Below are 19,347 nucleotides of genomic sequence, written 5' to 3'. Positions count from 1 at the left end.
ATACCTGTACATTCTCTCAAATCATTTTTAGATTTTTTTATTTCAATGATAACCCGAATATGAATAAAAGCATACTGTGGATCATCTGGGTTACCACCACCATTACAAAACAGAACTTCCAGGACCTGTGTCTGGAAGCATTTGCTTTTACGCAAATTATTAGAAGTATCATTATTTGAATTGTCATGAGGTTGCAAAGAGTCAGACGTGACTTAGCAACTAAACAATAACAAGAAAACATAAAAAGAACAGGAAAAGTTTTTAAAAATAATGTGTTCCCCGAAGGGAAAGACAGACTGGCTGGAATAGAGGAAAAGGGGTGGAGCATTGATGTCATCACTTGACAAACCTGAAGAATCACAAACTCAGCAAAACATTCTCATCTTCCATATTAAAATGACTTCTGTTGCAACTACTGAGCTACTAAGTTGTATCCAATTCTTTTGTGACACCACGGACTGTAGCCCGCCAGACTCCTCCATCCATGGGATTTTCCAGGTAAGAATACTGGAGTGGGTTGCCATTTCCTCCTCCAGGGGATCTTCCAGATCCAGGGATCAAACCTGCACCTCCTGCATTGGCAGGTGGATTCTTTACCACTGAGCCACCAGGGAAGCCCCAAATTGATAGTTAATATAACTCAGTTTCATTACCTTACTGGTTGATATTTACTTTGTAAATTTTCATATTTGAATTATAATCTGTATTTGGATATAAACTATCATATTTGTAATTTGTAAAAGAGTTATAAATGAAACATCTTTATCAACTTCAGTGTCCTTTAGGTTTTCTCTGTTGAAAAAGATTTATATGATTCACAAGTTTGAGGAATACAGTCTAATCAACAGCCGTAATAGCCAATGATACTGTCTACGACAGACGGCTCCTTGATTCCGCATTTGGCAGGCACTTAACTTTCCACTTTCACTACAAGTTCTTGTACAAAACAGTTATACATTCTTTACACCTCAGCAAGAATTGTTATTCCCATGGTCCACATTATGGTTCAGTTTAAAGATATGGTATAACATTTTAACATATAACAGACCTGTGTTCTTCTTAGTCCCTGACAGAAGGGGCAAAATATGGCCATTCTTTCTGATTAATATAACACTGTTTAGAAATTTTATACAGCTATAAAATGTACTTTGGATTATTCCAAACAGGCAACTACCAAGTTATTTGTAATATCTTTATAAAATCCACAGGATCTCTCTTGCTGTTACGTAAGTATCTCATTGTTCCTTACTTATAACTCAGTTACTTGTACTTCACTGGTATAAGTTTCAAACTAAAGGACATTAAGGCAACAGTAATGAAAAGAATTAAAACGTTCCTTTCAGTTTAATTCAAAAATATGTATTATTAGGTGCAGAATTTGATTGGATGGTATTAAATGATACTGAAAGTATAACACTAAAAATCTTAAATATGGATAAGAAAGCATGGAAACAAATCTACATGAGAACAATATGTGGATAAATGCAGGAGTGAAAAATAAACAATACACTGGAAAATATCTTCTATGACAACCTGTCATTGCAGACAAACAACTCTATCTTTCTTGAAAACGCACTACATTTTCTCTCATTGATTAAAACACAACAAAAGGTTAATAAATTCATGAAAAAGTAATCCAACAATGGAAGTTAAAACATTATTCTATTCAGAGTTTTGAAAAGAGAAGACAGTATCATTATCACTGAGCATTAAAGATGCAAGAAAAGAAAGTTACTCAATTCGGTCCCTTTGAAACAGCTGTATTAAGGATAGGTGCCAAAATAAGAGTTATAATGACAGAAGTCCCTTCAACCTTCACTCAGCAGGGCACAATGAGCAACAGAACACTACCACAGGTCACAGTCATTTCTAAAGTCAACACTGAGACCTTTGGCTTCATTAACCATAGTATGAATTTTGCTATTTCAAATATATACTTAAAATGCATTTAACCAACAAGTAAAAACAACCTGTTGATTTTCTGGAGGTAATCAGGATAACACAACTATGATAATCTCCAAATCACCATCAGTATGAACATCGTTTTATTTGAGTTGAGCAAATACTTATCAAGTCCCTGTTCTATACCAGGAACTTCCCTAGGTCCTAGGGATGCAAGATGTAGGAGGACCACTCCAATCATTGAGCAGTCTGTGTAACTATCAGCATAGCGTGGGACTACATAGCACCATACCTAAATCTAGGTTCGCTTTCAAACATATCCTCTTCTGATAAAATGAAGAAAACAGACATATGCTGAAGAGTTAGTATCAATCATGCATTCCTTATTTGTCGTTCTGAGTAAATATGTTGATAGATTAATATAAAATTGATTACCATATAATTAACACATACACCTGTACGGTTAAAATACATAATCCTTTCAAAGTCACAGAAGGTTTCTACTTACTTTCTTATGACTTCTAAGAACTGAAGGTGTAACAAATGCCTTATTACACAGCTCACATCTGTACTTCTTGTGTCTTTCGTGGACCACCTGGACATGAACATTCAAGGTGTCCTTTCTTTTAAAGGTAGCATCACAGTGATGACACTTGAATGTCCTCTCACCTTAGAAATGAAAAAATCAAATTACAGAACCAGATGCAACAACAGGGTGCTGTTAACACCCCTTCATGTCTACCAGATTTAGTGTTGTTTTCTCCAAAAATGGAACTTTACAGCTCTAATAATTTATCATAATCATAAAAGGTAATTCCTCCAACAACTTTCTCAGTTCCATATTTGCTATCCCCTGTGTCAATTAGGTGGGGGGGGCAGCGGGGAGTCCTTTAAACTCCTTAGACTCTCAGTGCCTTTAACTGGAAAATGTAGGGACTAAATTAGCTAATTTTCTGAAGGTTCTAAGAACTTTAATGGCAGTACTTCTAGGGAAGCGGCTTGAGTATGAGGGGCGCAGGCACTTGTGTCCGGCAGTGAGCTGCCCTGCGAGCCCTCCCGAAGTCCGCACACCCCAGCACTCTCCTCTGGCCGTCAGAGGCAGGGAAGAGCTGGCGCTCGGACAGGAAGCTGCTGTGAAGGCCCGAAGGAGGAGGTCAGAGTGCGTCCTCCACCCCGGGACAGGAGCGGGCTGCATCTCCCCTTTCTCCCTCAGCCCACTGGCGCTGTCCTCAGCTCACTGCGATAAGGCTGGGGACGGGCTTCCATGTCCAGATGCTCCTCTGGGGGCCACATCTCAGACAGGCATCTGCACTGAGGCAGGGGAACCAGACAGGCAACGACCTTTCCTACCCCAGAGCCCTGGGTGCCTAGGAGGGTTCTCACCTGCTCATTAAACAGCCTCCCCTTGTAGGAAAGTACTCCAGAAGCTAGGTTTAGGGAGATGGTGGGACTTTTTAAACTTTCATATCAAGCTATGTCTAAAGTCCATTTTAAATACATTTTAAGTGATCCATGTGCCCAATTAGAAGATAGTGATCTCTCCCAAGAAGTCATAAAACATATGCAACCTGTATAAAGACAGATTAGTGTTTGCATATATCCTCCCTTTTTAGAGACCAATTATAATAGCACAAATTCACAAATTATATCCATTATAAGACAAAATATGCTGGTAAATTTCTTTACCTAAATATGAGATTATCTCAATTTCAACCAAGATCCTTTACCTTCCCCTCCATTTTAACTAGCATATATTTAGAAATTTGGAGACCCTATTATTTCTTCACACCAATTTAAGGGAGGACAAGAAGAAAATAAAAAGGAAAAGGCAAACAACCTTCCCTTCGTCTTTTCAAACAGAAGTTCAGCTCTTGAAAGTCTCAAAGTCTGTGAGGAAGCTGTTGAGTTGTGAGCTTGATACCTGAAATAGTTCACCAAACTGTGCATGAACTGTGTAGATTCCGAGAGCTGTGTTTGTATCCTGGCTTTGTGCATTCTGGCTGCAGGCTGTTACTGCTGTCCTCTCATTCCTCTTCATGTATCTTTCGTGATTTAATATTTTATTTGCATAAAATGTATAACCAGTGAGAGTGAAAGGACAACTGACGTTAAGACTCTAAAAGTTAATAATACCAAATCTATTCAGGCACTGGATAAAACTACTCCAAGTTTGCTCTTATCAAAGTATTTCCCTTAAAGCATTAAGTGAATCAAAATATTGGTTCCTGTACAAAAATCTCATCAAGCTATACCAAGGTAGTACATACCGTTTTGTTTACATATTTTAATTCCTGATTTTTTATTTTAAAGTTTATCAGAACTTTGAAATCCTCATGTGAGATTTTATCTGATTTTATTAGATTTCTTTACCTTAAATTTACCAGGATTTTTCCCTATCTTAAAACCAAGAAGCAAGCTAGCAACCTGCCTTTTGGTCTTCAGTGTATTAGGAAAAAACAAAAACTCCCAAAATAATTATGACAACTTATTCTTCATATTAGGAGCCATAGTGCTGATGCAAGTTTCTAAAACAGATCTCATGTTTTGAAGTTAAATGGGCTGTAACTTTTATATTGGATAAGACAAGATCTAGTATTTTGTCCTCTCTATTTTAGCCATTTTTGGTTTTCCCACTCTTTCAGCTCACTAGCCTTAAGTGATGTTTACGTTACAGGACACATTTGCTCAGCCACTACCCAAGGTGCCCTTCCTGGCTAAATGTCTTGATGTGGCCTCATAAAGCCCCTGGCTGCTGCGCTGACCAGTAGGTCAGCGTCACGTGAAACACAGGAAGCACAAGCTCTGTCCACGCTCAGTCACGCCATCTTAGCCTCAAGTGGGTGAGAGCCAAAGGGCTGAAATCAAAAATACCTGCTTCAATTAAAAGCTTCTTGCTGCTACAAAAAACATCATCCATCAAAAAAAATTTCCTGAGCATCAGACCAAGAATAGCTATGGAAGTCTTAACAATATAAATGAGATTCCCTTGTCTGAATCCCTATTCTAAAGTCCCTTCAGCTCATAACAGGTTTTCTCTTAATCAAATGACAGTGAAATGAGATGGAAATTCCTGCTGTTAATGACAAAATTTATTTCTTAAATGCAGAGCCGTTCTTTATAAGGAAAATGGAAAGTGGTGCTAACAACTTCTCCAGAGCCATAAGGTGACTACAGAATGACATGAAATCACAGCACTGTCTTTTCCACAGGAAAAGATGCAGTTCGTCACAACTGTTACCACTCCATAAATATAGAAACTTCATTATCTTCTTATTTTACAAGTTAGATACTTTGACTTGACCAGAGAAAATTTCTTCCAAGATAATATCTTATCTGTACAATAAAATGTCAAGATTGATTGTTCTGCTTTCCTCAGAAATATTAAAAATTTAATCAGCAGTAGAAACTATATGTTAGGGGATGTTCTACTGATTAAACAACTCAAATTAAAAGCAAGACATGTAAGTATTACTTATGTTATACCGTTTTTATTTAATTTTAGATTTAGCAGATACATATCTCTGGTTACTTCAACATCTGAACACAATTCACTTTAAAAGTTCATTTTGCAATTACATTTTCTTTAAAGTGTAGTATTCTAAAATCAGCTCTCAGTGTAACTGCTAGACACACTTTCATGGTATATATGTAAATAACTTAATTCTCACTTCCTCTAAAAAAATGCCCTTGCCAAAAGAAATAAGAATCAGAGCAGAGCAGCCGACGCTGGCGTGCTACACCTGCTGCCCCGCCGTGCTGTGCGGCCCGGGGTGCGTCGCGATGCTTCTCTGAGCCTCGATTTTCCCAACTCCCCTCAAGTGAAGAGCTCAAGCTAGATGCTGACTCTGACTCTTTCCCACCGTAAAAGCCTGTGAGCCAATAAAATCATGCCAGGTATCTGCATGTTTTAAAGAGTCCCTTAATTATTACACTTAAAAGGAACATAAATGTCTCTTTCAGAGCAAATTTCAAAGATACTTTATTGACCATGACATGTTTTTATACACAAGCTTTAAAGAGTGGGAAAAATGATATAAAACTATATGCCTCATAAAATGGTTAATCTTACCTTGCAAAAATGAAGCAAGAACAGAGGAAGAAAAGGTGAAAGGCAAGAATCTATTTTAAGTTCAAAAGCAAAACTACTTTATAGTTCTGCTTCTGTGATGTCTACATTTTAATAGGTTATAATTCCTTTGGTTTTCATCTGCCAGGACTGTGACTTACTGTTATGTATAAGCAGGTGTCTTTGCAAAGAAAATGGAGTCCGGAAGAGAGCTTTACACTCCTCACACTGGAACGGCCTCTCCTCAGAGTGGGTCTGCGGAAGGAAGACATCCTGAGTCAGGGGGCCCTAGAATCACCCAGTCGTCACAGTAACCAGCGCTGGATTCACGATGGGGACCCGGAGAGACAGGAAGGCAGACAACGTCCTGTTTCTTCTCGGACATTCTCCCATAAAATCAGGAACACAAATAGGCTGTGTTCACAGGAGAAAAACAACTGTATTTTTAACTTCTCATATTAATTATACACTTGATAAGCAGTAAAAGAAATTGTTCCTATAATCTCAAAGGCTAATCTGAATACACAATGAGCTTTCTCAAGATCTACTTTGCAGAGTGAAATGATATGTGATTTCTCTAGAGCCCAAACCTCTTTTACCATTGGACAGACTTTATGCTGGTCCAATATTTTCAACACAAAGGAAACTGGTGTGAGGGAGGCTGTTTCCATCCTTTCTCTCAACTTCACTGACTAACTTCAAATAATTTTCAGTCCTAAGAGTTGCTTTTCCCCTGAATTAAATTCGAGCATTTACTGACGTTATAATTAACAGCAGGTAAAATACATTATTTTTATTGATAACACCTGATGAACACTTTACATGAATTTATTTCACTTAAATCTAACAGCAGTTTAATAAATAAAATGCTATTAGGGTCCCCATATCATAGATGAGAAAACTAGGGTCAGAAAGTTTCAGTGGTGTGCCAAATGTCAAGCGGCATACATGCGGTGAGCAGCATTACTTACGTGACAGACAAAAATACATGTGTAAGCAAGAAACAACAGAAAACCACCTGCTAGGCCTAAAACATAGAACAACAGCAGTAAAAACAGCTTGTCACCTCCCCTGTTTTCCATTACACGTCAGTATTAACCCACTGGTTACAAATTCATAAAGAAAAATACATTCTACTATGGATGACGGCAAGATAACAATGCTCATAAATGCTAATATACAAAAAACTGAACTATGTTCTCTTGTTAAAGTAAATCATACAATTGATGGGCTGTGTCATGACACTTGAGGTATAGAAATAATGGGAATAATTTAAAGAGAAGTCACTTTATCTATAGGATATATATTTATACATTTTCCTAGTCTAATAGACATTATAATATTAAAGATATAAATATTACCCATTAACATAATGTTCGTGAAAAAGGGACTGTTGTGCTTTTTTGACTGTGAAAAATACACATAAAGCATGGGAGGAACAAATATTTAAAACTCAGGACAAACTACAGTTGTTCAAGTTATAGAGATATTTAATGTTTAATATTTACTAGAGATTAAATAAATATAAATAATATTTAATAGAGATATTGTACTAGTTATAGAGATATTTAAATGAGAGAAAGGAATAAATATGTCAACAAAATAGAACAAAGAGTTTCACAATACAAGATATAGGAACATTTAGTGTAGGAAAATATGACATTTCAAATTTGTATAAGAATATTGGATTGTTCTGGAGAAGGAAACAGCAACCCACTCCAGTATTCTTGCTTGGAAAATCTCATGTACAGAGGAGCCTGGCAGACTACAGTCCACGGGGTCGCAGAGTCAGACATGACTTAGCGACTAAACAACTGGATTGTTCAGTAAATGGTTGTAAGGCAATTGAGACATTCAGAAAAAATTAAGTTGTGCCTATTCCCCACCTGTTACAAGAGACAAATCCCATTTCAATTCAGATGTTTTCTCAACTCTGAAGAATAAGATACTAGAAGGAAATAGTGAATATTTAAATAATTTTTGTGTAGGGAAAGACTTTCTAAGGATGGCAGAAATCCAGGTACTCAGGTGAGAGAAAGAATTAAATTTAAAACTGCAAAGCAAAAATATCTGGGAGACAGAAAAATCTGCAACATAAACCAAAAGTTTTAAATTGCTAATATAAAGGGTTATAACAAATTAAAAAGAAAACATAAAAATTCCCTCCAAAAGGGCAAAACGGGCAAAAGGACTCTCCTCCAAATAGCACTCTTTACACTTCTTTCATTATTTATTTTGTGCCAAGTCTATGACATGCACTTCATGTCAGTCTTGTTTTATATTCTGTGGCTATAGTTGTGCAAAGGAAAGCAAATGCCCCCTCCCTCACTGGGCTCTTATGCTAGCAGAGAGAAGAATTAACAAATGATGAAATACCAGATACACGCTACAGAGAACAACAGAGCATGGCAGGAGAGTGTCAAAGCTTTCAGAGAATGGGGTAGCTACTTTAAACAGCAGCCATGGAAATTCTTGCTGAGAAGATAACATGTGAGCGGCTTGATGGAAGTGGGGGAGCTGGGCCAGGCCTCCTAGGTGCTCCAGGAAGGAAACCAACGGAGGCGAGTGTGATGGAAGCTGAGAGGAAGATACACAGAAATGAGGAGATGAGGTCAGACAAATGGGAGAAGCATCCAGAAGAGAGATAAATCATGGAGGACTTGGTGAGTCCCCTGCAGGAATTTTGTCTTTCACTGAAAGAGAAACAAAATGTCTATAATGCATTTTGAGCAGGTAAGAGGTATGATTCACTTGGCATTTAGAAAGCTAATAAGTTGGCTGAGCTGAGAAGAGGACGAAAGGAAGATAAGGAAAAGCAGAGACACCAGAGAAGCAACAGCAATAAAGTAAGCAATAGATGATTAAGACCTACACCAGCGTGGTAGCCACTAACCTGAAGAGAAGTAGGAGGCTTCTGGATGTATTATGAAAGCAAGCAGGCTTTCAGAGGGACTTGGATGTGAAACATAAGACACAGAAGAAGAAAGCAAGCATGCCTCCAAAACTGTGACATGAGCAATGGGGTAGTATGGATCAATCATTAACCAATACATGAAAGAACAAGAAAGGAACAAGTCTGGGTAAAAGATAGGGGTTCGATTTTGGACACCTTCAGATGACTATTAAGAGATGTCAACAGGCAGCTGAATATTTCACATCTGCATTGCAATGGGTATAAAACGTGGGGATATCATATTACATACAGTATTAGTATTTCAAGCCGTGAATACAGTAAGAGAATGAAAAATTTAAAACAAAATATGACCTGTGGTCTATCAGACTGGCAAAAGTGAAGAAACCAACATCATTTGGTGTTGACTAAAGGGTAAGACCAAGTAGTCTCACATCTGGTAGACGGGAATGTAAATTTTCTGAGTGCAGTGTGGCTCTATTTACAAAATGATAAATGTGTGTACACCTTTAGAGAAATCAATTCCGTTTATAAATATATATATGACAATTTTTCTGAATGTTGAGCTTTAAGCCAACTTTTTTCACTCTCCTGTTTCACTTTCATCAAGAGGCTCTTTCGTTCTTCTTCTCTTTCTGCCATAAGGGTGGTGTCATCTGCATATCTGAGATTATTGATATTTCTCCCAGCAATCTTGATTCCAGATTGTGATTCCTCCACCCCGGCATTTCTCATGATGTACTCTGCATAGAAGTTAAATAAGCAGGGTGACAATATACAGCCTTGACCTACTCCTTTTCCTATTTGGAACCAGTCTGTTGTTCCATGTCCAGTTCTAACTGTTGCTTCCTGACCTGCATACAGGTTTCTCAAGAGGCAGGTCAGGTGGTCTGGTATTCCCATCTCCTTCAGAATTTTCCACAGTTTGAGCTGACCCACAGAGTCAAAGGCTTTGGCATAGTCAAAAAGATTTTTTCTGACAGAAATAGATGTTTTTCTGGAACTCTCCTACTTTTTCAATGATCCAGCAGATGTTGGCAATTTGATCTCTGGTTCCTCTGCCTTTTCTAAAACCAGCTTGAACATCTGGAAGTTCATGGTTCATGTATTCTGAAGCCTGGCTTGGAGAATTTTGAGCATTACTTTACTAGCATGTGAGATGAGTGCAATTGTGTGGTAGTTTGAGCATTCTTTGGGATTGCCTTTCTTTGGGATTGGAATGAAAACTGACCTTTCCCAGTCCTGTGGCCACTTCCGAGTTTTCCAAATTTGCCGACATATTGAGTGCAGCATTTTCACAGCATCATCTTTCAGGATTTGAAATAGCTCAACTGGAATTCCATCACCTCCACTAACTTTGTTTGTAGTGATGCTTCCTAAGGCCCACTTGACTTCACATTCCAGGATGTGTGGCTCTAGGTGAGTGATCACACCATCGTGATTAACTGAGTTGTAAAGATCTTTTTTGTACAGTTCTTCTGTGTATTCTTGCCACCTCTTTTTATTATCTTCTGCTTCTGTTAGGTCCCTACCATTTCTGTCCTTTATTGAGCCCATCTTTGCATGAAATGTTCCCTTGGTATCTCTAATTTTCTTGAAGAGATCTCTAGTCTTTCCCATTCTGTTGTTTTCTTCTACTTCTTTGCATTGATCGCTGCAAGGAACTAAAAAGCCTCTTGATGAAAGTGAAAGAGGAGAGTGAAAAAAGTGGCTTAAAGCTCAACATTCAGAAAACTAAGATCATGGCATTCGGACCCACACTTCATGGCAAACAGATGGGGTAACAGTGGAAACAGTGAGAGACTTTATTTTTGGGGCTCCAAAATCACTGCAGATGGTGATTGCAGCCATGAAATTAAAAGAAGCTTACTCCTTGGAAGGAAAGTTATGACCAACCTAGACAGCATATTAAAAAGCAGAGACATTACTGTGCCAACAAAGGTCCATCTCGTCAAGGCTAGGGTTTTTCCAATAGTCATGTATGGATGTGAGAGTTGGATTATAAAGAAAGATGAGCACTGAAGAATTGATGCTTTTGAACTGTGGTGCTGGAGAAGACTCTTGAGAGTCCCTTGGACTGCAAGGAGATCCAACCAGTCCATGCTGAAGGAGATCAGTCCTGGGTGTTCATTGGAAGGAGTGATGTTGAAGTTGAAACTCCAATACTTTGGCCACCTGATGTGAAGAGCTGACTCACTGGAAAAGACCCTGATGCTGGGAAAGATTGAGGGCAGGAGGAGAAGGGGACGACAGAGGATGAGATGGTGGGATGGCATCACGACTCAATGGACATGAGTTTGGGTGGGCTCCGGGTTGGTGATGGACAGGGAGGCCTGGCGTGCTGCGATTCATGAGGTCACAAAGAGTTGGACATGGCTGAGCAACTGAACTGAACTGATGACAATTTTTGCACACTTTTTTTAAAAAGGAAAACTCACAAATGTCCACTGATAGACATAAACCTAGTTAACTAAACTCTAGTGACCACTGCATAAATACTTTTTCTTTGATATGGAAAAGCCTCCATAACATATTTTGAGTGTCAAAAGCACAATGCAAAGCATTATCTAATAGAATACTATTTATGGCACATACATACACTCAGAGAACAGGGTCTAGGAAGATGTTTTACAAAACACTTCTGAGGGTTTTCACAGTAAAGTGGTCAGTGGTATTTGACAGAATTTTTGCTCTTCTTCAGATCTTTCTTTGATGTTCTAATTTTTCTACAATAAGCAGATAATGTCATTATAAAAAGAAGGAAATTCTTTCATTTTTAGAGAATCCACACTGGAAAGCAGGGTTGTTTTAATCTTCTAAAAATATGTTCCACACCAACCCTTTCCTTCTCTTTCTCTAAATCAAGGACAAAACAACCTGTGGATATAATTTAGTTGCTTGATGATGCAAGAATTTGGGACAGCATGATGCCTTGGATCTATGTGAACCAAACCAGAGTCTTGACAGCTAGATACTGGCCTGAAGTCGACAGCATGTTTCAAGTAGTAAGCTGTTAGCGCAGAGCCTGGTGAATAAACACTTTGTCAAAAGATCGCAGCCCCCAGCACCACCGAGCTGTGATGGCATAGCTTATGAAAGTCTCAGCATTCAGTCTCACTTAGGTGGGGCCGTAGTAAAATGCCTGTAAGCTGTTGATAGAAGACTTCTGTCTCCAAGAAACATTTACAATTACCAAATAAAATTATACCTTTTAAAAGGTGTCTTACCCTTCAATTTGTCATCTAACAGGGTGCCAAACTTTTCACCAACTTATTAATCACATTATCCTTGAGTTACAAAACATCCTTTTAAATGCCAGGTCACTGAGAAACCACTATCTGATGATGTAACAAATGAACTACTCCATGAAGTAGTAAGATGTTTATCTTTTTATGCCCCATGTCTGATTATTGTTGCAGATGTAGAAAGTACATAAGAAAATGTGTTGCACGATTTATACTTGATAAAATGTCTCAAAATGCTTCCAAAACTTTATGACATAATTTTATAAAACAGTTAACAAATTTCTAGCCACTCAAAGCAAACATTAATTTCATGAGAGCAGATTAACATTGTTATCAGGCCCATTCACATTTAAAAATGGTAACTTTCACTATAAGTGATATATACTGCTCCAGAATTAACAATATTACTGGAAATGACATTTCTTTCAGTCATGTGCAAAGCAAGAGAACTATGGTAAATTCGGAGAAAACAACCAGAGATAAAATAAAACTGGAAAAATATTCCAGAGGTGTATGTGTTAAAACTATTCTTTAAAAAATCTCATTACTGAAGTCTGCATATCGTAAGTATATTACTATCCCACTGAGTCACATAACAAACCTAAGGCTACATGAAACCTATGTCATCTGGCTATTTACAAGGTCTGTGGATTAAATTTTTACTGTAAGACTTACAACTGTCTTCCTTAAAAGCACTCCTCCTCACAAAAATGAATAGAATCTGAAGAAACATCGAAGAAATCAGTCTCTTTAAGCTCAGTATAGGAAAAGGTAACTCATTTCACACAGAGAAGTTTAGATATAAAATTCAGGTGATGTTCCTATAGAACAACAGCCTTGAAAAGCCAAACTTTCAACCTTTTCACTGCTTGAAAGCCACAACTTATTAGTACAAAGCCATAAGCCCAAGGCACCAACTACTGAGGTGCCCATAGTCCATGGTACGTCCCTCCCTCCAGACCTGTGGGGGCCTGGCGCCAGAACCCGGCAGGATACCAAAGTCTGAGGATACACAGGTCCCTTAGATAAAAGGGCACAGTATCTGCACACAACCCACGCACACCCTCTCATACATTTAAAATCATCTCTAGATTGCTTGTGGGCTTCCCTGACGGCTCAGCTGGTGAAGAAGCCACCTGTAATGCAGGAGACTCGGGTTCTGTCCCTGGGTCAGGAAGATCCACTGAAGAAGGAAATAGCAACCCACTCCAGTATTCCTGCCTGGAGAATCCCATGGACAGAGGAGCCTGGCGGGCTATAGTCCACGGGGTCTGGAGAGTTGGACAGGACTCAGAGACTAACCCACTACCACCAGATTATTTACTACCTAATATCAATACAGTGTAAATCACTGCCAGTGCACAGCAAATTCAAGTGCTACTGTTTGGCAACTTTGGAATTTTTTCCCAAAGACTTTCCATTTGCAGTTTGATTCAATCCATGAATGTGGAACCTGCAGACACAGAGGGTCAACTACATACCCTGATCAAGGCAAAGGGAATTTGCGAAAAGAAGAAATAATCCCAGGCTTACAGATGAAGTCTTTCTTAGAGAGTAGCAATTTAAGGTTCCCACTCACGGTACTTCCCCCCTACATACTTCTTAACCAAGGATGCCTCTAGCAAACATGGCGTTGAACATGTGACTTTTCAAGCTTGCTGATTTGACCCTCAATTTAAAAGTTCTGCCTCTGTATGGCCACTACTTACTACAACTATGCTAGCGCCATACAGAACAAGCTATTCTCTCTTTGAAATGAAGCCCTTTAAATATCTGGAGACAGCAACCATGTCCTTCAGAAACTGTCCAGCTAACAACACCTTTAGCTTTACTCAGGAAGACACAGCTTTCAGATGCATCACAGTAACTGTGAATCAGAATTTTCTGCATTCAGTAGGTATCCTAGTGTTTATAACTCACATGTAACAAATCACAGCAGCTATACTGGCTTCTCTGGTGGACAACTTGTTTGCTAGGAAACATGGCTAGATAAATTGGTAATCATGCACTGAACTTTATGTGACATCCAAAGAGAAATGAGTACATATTCCTAAAGCAGAAACAGATAAATACACAACAATGGATCAATTCCAGTCTCATCGAAAAACTACCCTCTCTAAAATTTAATACCCATCCTTCTACAGGAAATAGTTTTCTTATAGTACAAATTCCTAGAAAGTAACAGATAAAAAGAACATAGGATGACAACAGGATCCAAATACTTGGGATAGAAAGTAAAATGCTTGTGTGTGCGTGTGTGTGTGTGTGTGCGTGCATGCACTCATGTGCACACATGTGCACATATATTTAAACCACTACCCAATTCTCTGTCAACATCACTAGAGGACATAGTCTCAATTGAAACCTTCATAAAAACTAAGCAAAGCTATTTTCAACATAACACAGATGCAAACTAAGTCAAAAGATCAGAGCTTGATTCTAAACTGATTATAGTTTCTAACTTTAAATATAAAACATTCAATGTGGGATATTAGGTTCAAAGCCTATTTTTTTACTGAGAATACTGCAGTTCAGCATATCTTAATTATAACATATAGTTCTCATTTGTACATCTCTCGTCTTCACTGGTTCATGTTTGTGGCATATGCTAGTATAATACAAATTGCTACAGTAGAGAGAAAAGTATCCCTTTTTTAAAAATGTGATAATTTTCCATTTAACTTATCTTCTAAATTTATACTACCTACTCACTAATATTTTTGCATGACTTAAAATTCATTACCCTGTGTATTGAGGGTTCACATAAATATACTTCCTGCCCTCATGCTAAATCTCCCTCCCCCGTCTGCTAAGCTCTATGAGTCACAGACTATATTTTCAAAGTTTTTCTTTTCCTCTCTGGGTGTAACCAACCATCACTAAGTCTAGGTTATGGCTAACCTGAGCTTTTTTTTCAATCCTCTTTTACTTAATCTTCTAATAGATCCTTTGGGCTGTAAAACAAGTCAACCCAAGTTTGGCAGAATTTCAGGTAGAACAGAAATGGAAGGGATAAAGGAAGGAGCTCCAGCTTGTATGAAATTAAAACGTTTTAATACATGAAAAAATAAGAAATATACTGGTAATGGAGAATTTAACAATAACAGAGGAAAATGACCTCTTTTTACTTCCTGCTTTTTCTACCCTGAACAAAACATTTCTGAACCAAATCATTCACAGAAGCAAGAGTATATATGAAGAATTTTTGTCATGAGGAGCTGTTTTTTAACATACAATGTTGATTTCCAGGAAGATAAAAAGGAAGTGGTGACAAGATGTCTGCTTATTAACATTAACTTTCCCAAACACTGTGTCAGAGAATTTTGAAAGAGGGAAACGACAAAGCAGCGTTTGTTCAGAAGATATTAAAGCACATTATAAACGGCGACTGCTGAAGCACTCTGATACTGCAGGGGATGCAGACCAAATGGGGCGGCTGCTGCCGCTGCTAGGCAGCTTCCATGGTGTCCCACTCTGTGCAACCCCATAGATGGCAGCCCACCAGGCTCCTCTGTAAATGGGTCAGACTGGACTGCAAAAATAGATTTACTTGTATGAGAGGCATTCATCATGATAGCTCGGTTATGAAGCAATATTTCAATCACCATACCTAAAATTAAGGTATTGACGGATTAAAATACCAATTAAAAAAGAAATAAAACTTTTAAACACATTAGTGAATATTTGCATCATCTTGGAAGAGGAAAGTTTTCTAAATAAAACATAAAATCCAGGAGCTATACTCAGAAGTCATAAAACTCACAATCCATGTCATACCTGAATGTTAAAAAGTAAAACTTCTTTATTCAAAAGATGCAAGTTGATAGATGGGGGAAAATATTACAAACAAAAGCAGCAAAGTACTAGTATTTATCTTTATAGGGCTCCTAGAAATCAATGAAAAACAACCAAATAGGCCAGTAGAAAAAGGACAAAGAGTACCTATAAGCATTTCTCAAAAGAAATGGAAAACAAACATAAAAAGAAAAGAATTACACCTGCTATTGCTAAAATGAGATGAAATATCACTTGTCAATTTTCAGACTGAAAAAAAAGGCTGATAAAATAGACGCTGTGATGGCACAGATAAAGCGCACTTTCATCACTTTCACTGCTAAGTGAAAATAGAGCTCTTTCAGAAGACAGCTGGGCAGGAGTGATCAAACTTTAAAGTAAACTTGGTATGTGACCTATACATTCCATACCTAAGATCTACCTGCATAAATACTCTCGGCAAAGTTACCACATTTTACGTAAAAGGATGTTCACTGAAGTATCAAATAGTGATGGTCATAAAAAATGAATAGCTTTACATGAATCTACCTGAAACACTCGCCAAGTCTAATGTTAAGGCAAAGAATAAGCTCTTGAATGATACCTGTGTCATAAAACCATTTACATTAAAATACACTTTTCTCCCAGATGGGCAGCAGTGATTTTTCCAGTTCAGTTCAGTCGCTCAGTTGTGTCTGACTCTTTGCAACCCCATGAATCGCATCACATCAGGCCTCCCTGTCCATCACCAACTCCCGGAGTTTACTCAAACTTATGTACATCGAGTTGGTGATGCCATCCTACCATCTCATCCTCTGTCGTCCCGTCCCCTTCTCCTCCCAGCTTCAATCTTTCCCAACATCAGGATCTTTTCCAGTGAGTCAGTTCTTTGCATCAGGTGGCCAAAGTACTGGAGTTTCAGCTTCAGCATCAGTCCTTCCAATGAATATTCAGGACTAATTTCCTTTAGGATGGACTGACTAGATCTCCTTGCAGTCCAAGGGACTCTCAAGAGTCTTCTCCAACACCACAGTTCAAAACCATCAATTCTTCGGCACTCAGCTTTCTTCACAGTCCAACTCTCACATCCATACATGACCACTGGAAAAACCATAGCCTTGACTAGACAGACCTTTGTTGGCAAAGTGATGTCTCTGCTTTTTAATATGCTGTCTGGGTTGGTCATAGCTTTTCTTCCCAGGAGCAAGCGCCTTTTAATCTCATGGCTGTAGTCACCGTCTGCAGTGATTTTGGAACCCCCAAAAATAAAGTCTGCCACTGTTTCCACTGTTGCCCCATCTATTTGCCATGAAGTGATGGGACCAGATACCAGGATCTTAGTTTTCTGAATGTTGAGTTTTAAGCCAGCTTTTTCACTCTCCTCTTTCACTTTCAACAAGAGGCTCTTTAGTTCTTCACTTTCTCCCATAGGGTGGTGTCATCTGCCTATCTGAGGTTACTGATAGTTCTCCTGGCAATCTTGATTCCAGTTTGTGCTTCATCCAGCCCAGCATTTCACATGATGTACTCTGCATATAAGTTAAATAAGCAGGGTGACAATATACAGCCTTGACGTATTCTTTTTCCTATTTGGAACCAGTCTGTTGTTCCATGTCCAGTTTAGCTGTTGCTTCTTGACCTGCACACAGATTTCTAAAAAGGCAGGAAGGTGGTCTGGTAATCTCTAAGAATTTTCCAGTTTGTTTTTTCCAAGCTCCACCCAAAAGAACAACCTCTTACACAGAAACACCAGTGCCCAGAGTGGAAGTCCCTGGCAATTCACTATGGTGAAGGAGGTGCTCTGTAGTTACTGCATTTGAAAACTTCCCATCCGACCTCACACTCCAGGCTCTCTTCTCCTATTCTCTTTCCCATTTCAGTGGTCACCTTTCCCAGTTTCTTCCTCGCCTTCCCAACTCAGTCACCTAACCACTGAGGTGTAAGGTCTAACTTACACCTTCCTATTTCTTATATGCCCTACTCCAATCCAGTGACTTAAAGCATGTCAAAGGCATTATGCTGAGGATAAACACTGAATTTTACTCAAGACTAGAAAATCTACAGGTATTAGGATCACCGGTCTTCAAATACAGAAGCAGATGCGTAATAATGAACAAATAGATTGTACATGCGCACAGTCTTCACCACGCTTGGGGAAAGCCGGGCCGTCAGTCGAGCCTCCTCCGTCCCTTCCAGGCCCTCACTGAAAGGCGGGGGCAGGGACCTCACCTGAACTGTGTGCCTGACCATGGTGTGTTCATGCATGCCCTCTGGGGTTTATTTTCATACAATGTCTGCTACAAATAAAAATAAGCAAAACAAAACAAAAGTAATTTTTAAAAAAGAACAACATTTCCTTTTGTGGTTTTAAGAAGGCTACTGGTGTGCACTGAATCAAGCGGGTCAAGTGAGGTGAACTCAAAACCCTGGACTGGCTAGAATGGTAAAGAGCAGAGAGCAAAGGCGATATTCCACACGGGGTGAGCTCTGGAGGTGAGGAGGTGGCCTGAAGCTTTCAGGCACAGGCAAGAATCAGAGGCTAGAGGTCTGGGAGGCAAGGCCCTGTGCCTACAGGAGCCAGGGGGAAGAAAGCTCTGAAGAGCAACAAGCGACGCTTTTGTTCTGGCAAGCACCAAGGCACAGTCTTTAGCTGATGGTTCTTTAGTTAATATCTGGGGGTTGGGGGAGTGGAGGAAGTAGAATCAAGTTGGGAGGGAGGTTCCTCTATAAACGCTCCTCAGGGGATAAAGGTTCATCACTGATTTGGCAGTAAGTGAGCTACACTTCAAATATCTAACTCAGAGTCAGAAAAGGGTTCAGAAAATTAAACAGTGCAGTTATCTTCAAATGAAAGGTCTGAAGAGTCCTTAGATATCTTGGGCTGATAAATCCAGTGTGGAAGGAATACAACAGTAATTTTTCAATGCATCACTGATCACTAGTATGCTCATAAAGTCAAGAAACAGAGTGCTCAGAAAGGCAAAAATGATGCAATACATATTACAAATACAGATTTAGAGAAATCACTTCTCATATTACAACTACTATAACTAAGAACATTAAATCTTATTTGGGATAATCTTTTCACAAACGTTTTTTCATTCAGAAAGTGTCTGCCACATTCAAAGCACAATGAGGTCAGTAGGTGCTGTGTGTCGAGCATCGGTCTTCAAAGTTTACTGTCTAGTTATAGGAAACACGGTGCTTACATTGGAAACTGCACAATGCTATCTCACTATCCATCTAAGAAAAACAATTTAAATATGGTAAGCAATTTGCCATTAGCTAAACAAGCTTCAGAGAAACATCTGCATCTGTTGTTTCCCTCTTTCAGATTCGGTTCCTACATGCCCCTTAGTGTAAGCGTCTCATCACTGTGAACACGCTTTCCAGATCACAAAAGCAGTAATTCTGGATACACACTATCTTAAGTGAGCCACCAGCTACTT

The 19,347-nt window shown here is 38.8% G+C and overlaps 1 protein-coding gene across 4 annotated transcripts in view; it reads right to left on the bottom strand.

Moving 5' to 3' along the window:
• Nucleotides 1–19,347, bottom strand: part of PRDM5 (PR/SET domain 5) — a 249,711-nt gene that overhangs the window by 96,876 nt on the left and 133,488 nt on the right. For all 4 annotated transcript variants that reach the window (XM_043870964.1, XM_043870965.1, XM_043870966.1 and 1 more), the window contains 2 exons: nucleotides 6,130–6,223; nucleotides 2,411–2,571 (listed from right to left, as the gene is read on the bottom strand). In XM_043870964.1, coding sequence (XP_043726899.1) covers nucleotides 2,411–2,571; nucleotides 6,130–6,223 — 255 coding nt within the window. The remainder of the gene's footprint in view (nucleotides 1–2,410; nucleotides 2,572–6,129; nucleotides 6,224–19,347) is intronic.

Source organism: Cervus elaphus, chromosome 17 (genome assembly GCF_910594005.1).
Source record: "Cervus elaphus chromosome 17, mCerEla1.1, whole genome shotgun sequence".
Classification (NCBI taxonomy): domain Eukaryota; kingdom Metazoa; phylum Chordata; class Mammalia; order Artiodactyla; family Cervidae; genus Cervus; species Cervus elaphus.
The sequence above is the reverse complement of the archived record's forward strand: the minus strand, read 5'-3'. Positions and strand labels throughout refer to the sequence as shown.